Genomic DNA, 5049 nt, shown 5'->3' with positions numbered 1-5049 from the left:
AACTTTTTAATTAAACAACTGATAGTTGTTATTTATAAGTATTTTCATTGTTAGAATATAGTTTTTAATAGATTTTTAAGCCTTTATTTTTTTATGAAAAAATATAACAAAAACAAATAAAATTAAAAATGAATAAAACTTGCAGTAAAATGTATTTGAGTTTTTTTTAAATCTGATAAAATATGTTGGTGTATAGTGCTTCGCAGTTATTTAACTGGTTTTTAACTGATTTTTTTTTCCTGAAAAAAGACGTAATTATTATTGAAAATAACTTGAAAAGGGTTTTATCAAATTGCTTTTTTTTCTTTTTATATAAGACAAAAATTAAGAAAAAACAAATGGGAGCCGTATAAGATTGATTTACCGAAATCTCATTTTTGAAACTAATCACATTAACATTGTCTATAATATGATTAACTGAAAACGTGTATACAACAATATAAAAAATGAAAGAATTAATAATTTTGAACCAAAAAGTCGTTTAACAAAAAATATTAAATTAATAAACAAAAATGTTTGTAATATTCAAAACAAATAATTGGTAATTTTTAAATGATTAAACAAATCATCTAAAGTTTGAATATAAAGGCAGTTTATTAATGTTATCTGGTGGACAAATAAATAGCAATAATTTTATATAAACACCACACTTAGTAAAACGCAGAAAAAAACATTTGGGATATATCTTTTGTACAACTTCTCGAATTATTGTAATAATCTAAAAGGTATTAGATAAACTTTTAATATAGACTGTAGATTTATTCACTACTTGTATTTTTTACATCATAACCTCAAGTTTTATTAATTTATAATAAAACATAAAAAGGTTGTTCAGGCAAACAATTTACAATCAATATATAAAATCACCATCTCATCATAATTTATACAATTTATACCATATTACATTTAAAACTTTAAAACTCAATTTAAACATCACATGATACAAAAACAAATAAATTGAAAACATATGATTCTTTATTCAATATAACTTTTTATATATGTCGAAATTTATTTAACATTAATTTTTGATTATTATTTTTAATGCTCTTTGTTTATAACAGAACAAAGATGTTCATTAACTTCAATACATTTGAAATAACCTTTTTATGAATTTGGCAAAAATATCTAATTATTATGATCTGAACTTAAGAAGTAAAGACCAATAATTCATTAATTGAAATTATTTATTATATTTGAGTTGTTGTTTTCAATTTGAATATATAATATCAACATTAAATTATATAAAAATTTGTTTAAAATTATATGATTCTCGTTATTTTTATGATCATTCAAATTTATAATGTTTCCACAAAATACAATTATTTAAACATAAAAAGTTGAATTAACAAGTTATATCATATGTATTTACATACTCAGGTTTCATAACTCAGTAAAATTATTTACAATTTTTGATTCAATTAAAAATTTATAACTATTAAAACTTAGACTACAGAACAAAAGATCTTAATATTTCATGTGCATGTATTTGTGAGCTCTAAATCAAAAGATAAAAATGCTGTAGATGTGATATATTTTATTTTAGTGTTATCATTTAAAAATTTAATTTGATATTACATGTTTACACAGTAGATAGTTATTACGTTTTTGGGCTGTTTTTAAATCAAAAGATTAGCAAAAAAAATTATTTATAAATTATTGTTTATAAATTATTTTAAAATAATATTAAATACACCCTTATATTTCAATCAATCATAAATGTTGTGATGTTGTCAAAATACATGTATTTACTATTATATGTTGCAATATTAATAAAAAACATTTTTAATTGTATATAATATCTCATTAACATGCAATTATCAACAATAAGCGATTAATTAATCATTATGAACATTGACGTAGTTAGACAATGAAATAAGTAACAATTGATAATATTTGACTTTTTTTCGTTTTAACAAAATGTCACATCAATAACACATACGTTACAATTAAAATTTGAGAATAACAATGTCATTAACAGTCATCATTCAACTTAAAACTATATTTAACTATTCGTTTATATTAACAATTATGTATGTTCGTTATTAATTTATTTAAAAGTTTAAATGTGTTTATAACTTTGTTGTGTAAATAATTAAAAATACCATTTATTTAGGATTAATAATAATTGTTTTTTTCACAATGTATTTTAATAACTATTTTTACAAAAAAAAACTCAAAAAATGCATTTTTGATTTTTGACAAAACAAAAAAATTCAAAGTTTTGGTTTTTTTATTTATTTTTTTAAATTTGATTCAGTTTTACAGTTTATGATTATGTTTCTTAATAATTGTGTTTGAATAAATTAATCCCAAAAGTGGAAATAAAGCTATTAGAAATTATAATTCTTGAATGTGTTTTTTTTTCAGTTTGAAAAAAAAATAGAAAAAACTTCAGTCCACAAACAGCGAAGCACTAAATAAAATGAAAAAAATTAAACTATTTTTTATGAAAATAATTTAAACCTTTTCAAAACAAATTTTATGGTTAAAGATCAACAATATTGATTTTTGTGAATTTTTTTCAACAAATGTCTATTAATAGAACTTTAATAAAAATGAAGATATTAATTAAAAATACATAAATTATACATTTTCGTTATGTAAAACTCAAATATAACAATTTCAACAATAAAATTAAGAAATTTTAATTTTAAAAAATACAACAAAAAATAAATAATTTAATTAAAATACTATTTATAAATTGAATGATTTTGTTTTAACTATGTTTAAAAATTGTTAAGTTTTCATTTGTGTTATTTCCTTTACAATTATTGTATTATTTTTATTACTATCATTATAATACATAAAATCGACATTTAAAAAACACAACAAACTTTTGGTTCCTTTTGATTTATAAGGAAATAATGATCTCAAATAACAGAAATCAAACGAAATGAGACAAAATACTATTCTTTTATGTATTATATTGGTATTGACAGTTGTGTATTCTGAAGAAAATCATGACCATCAAACGATGGATATTTGTATTGTCAATAAAAAAGCTGTAGATACTGAGAACATTATTCCAAGCGCTTTATATTCAGTTAATCAAGGATTGATTTATGAACTTAGTTTGTTATTTATTTATAAAGGTGTTTATTGTTTTGGTATATAATAATATAATTATTAACAATAAAATTAAAATTTAATTTTTAAATCATATTTTCCAATTCTATTGTTATAAATCAATCAAATTTCAATTGAAAAGAAAAAATACATTAAACAGTTTTAAATATTATTTGTTGTTTTTAATAAATTTGTACAACTTTATTTACATTTTAATCAATAATATTAATAATTGTTTTTGTATGTTTATGACATTATTTCAAAAAATGATGTGCTTTTAATATTTATTATGATTTGAAGTTTCAAACGATAAAATGAACATCTCCACATTATTTATTTTTTTAATATATAAAGTAAATATAATCATAAAGATGTAATAAATAACGTTGATGTTTTATATACAATAATAATTATAAACAATTTTTTAAATTTCATAACAATTTTTTATATAAAAGACATTTAAAAACATCATTTGAGTATTTTATTTGTTTTTCTAACTTATATTAAGTTTTTTTAATTCAGACATTTACAACATAGAGAAAAATGGGATGTACTGTTACTATTTTGTATCTTCTGTATACAAACAATCATCCCGTTGTTTTACTGACAAATACATATGGACTGGGATGGACCATTTTATAACTGCCGGGGTTAAACTTCTTTCAGGTGAGCACACATTTGAAGAGATCAAAAACAATGAGAAATTGGTGATATTAAATCCCGACAAGACCTTTGACGAGTTAATTGAGCTAAGAACGGACTGGACTTTGTTCAACGAGTTTACTGAAGATAACATCCAAATTACATTTAAAGACATTGGTCGCGAGTTTAAATTGATATCTTCAGAGTTACACGTGTACGTATTATTAATAGGAATGGTTGCTGACTATGGCAAAGGGAAGACTGGGAGTGCCTTGTTTTGTTATGTGAATGAGAAACTTGGGATAGTTTATATTAAATATGGTGTGAAAGACACGTCATTTCTCTCATTAATTTCAGAGACTAATATGTTAAGGATATCGACGTATAACTACACGATGGTTGTTGGGAACCCACAAAATCGCGATGATTTGAGTAAAAACATTAACCAAAATGTCTATCTAATGCACTTAGTAGACAAACCTGAAGTGACTATATTTCCAGTCACCGTCTCTGCACCACATTTTATCCCACCACAAAAACACAATTTGTTCCATAACGGAGAAGCCGTGGAATTGACTGAAAAGTATTTGTTGTTCTCAGACCCGAAGTCGGATAGAGGAGTCGTCTTTGTAACTCGATGGCTTGGGGAGAATAAAGTCGATTTCAGAGCGACTTTAAACCCATTTCCAAGGTTTGTTTGTTAGTGTTTTTGAACGAAAAATTGAAGTGGAATATTTGGTGAGTACATTGAATGAAAAATAGATGGGGAAACTACCAAAATTTTGGACAGATGATGGCTACTGTAAAGTTAAGTGAAACAACAACTGACGCATTCATTGCAGCACCAACTGCTTGGATACATGATAATATCAGAAAGGCAACAAACGAGGGAAGAGGGACGACAGAGTATATTGGAATTATATATCATTTCCATATTGAAGACGATGTGGGATGCGAGGCAAAAACTTATTACTTCATACAATCGGACAAAGAAAAGGGAGGGCTGTTTAACTCGACTATTCATACGATGATTAAGGTTGGAAAGGACGTGTTTGCTACACTGGAAAATTACGACGGAGTGTTTAAAATACAATGCGATGAAAAATTTGAATTGCATTTGTAAGTCAATTTATTACGAATATTTTGTTTTTTAGAGTTAAAATAAATGTTGACTTGAATTGTAGTAGAGTCATATCATAAATATATAATTTATAATTTTATACATTCATTAAATTGTTTTGGCTGAGAATATTAAAGGAGTCTATTTGTTCGATTATTAGCTAAAAAATTATTTTATTGTTGTGAATAAAATTGAATGAAAAATTGTTTATGATATAAAAA

The 5049-nt window shown here is 23.4% G+C and overlaps 1 protein-coding gene across 1 annotated transcript; it reads left to right on the top strand.

Annotated features, from left to right (window-relative positions):
- Positions 1 to 3692: 3692 nt before the first annotated feature.
- Positions 3693 to 4831, top strand: EIN_041180 (hypothetical protein; the record flags this gene model as incomplete). Its single annotated transcript, XM_004184792.1, has 2 exons — positions 3693 to 4399; positions 4471 to 4831. 2 exons carry the CDS (start codon positions 3693 to 3695, stop codon positions 4829 to 4831), a joined length of 1068 nt encoding a protein of 355 aa, XP_004184840.1.
- Between the last annotated feature and the right edge of the window lie 218 nt (positions 4832 to 5049).

The sequence above is a fragment of the Entamoeba invadens genome (assembly GCF_000330505.1).
Source record: "Entamoeba invadens IP1 unplaced genomic scaffold scaff_1105074725255, whole genome shotgun sequence".
NCBI lineage: Eukaryota > Evosea > Mastigamoebida > Endamoebidae > Entamoeba > Entamoeba invadens.
This window is presented reverse-complemented; position numbering and strand designations above follow the sequence as displayed.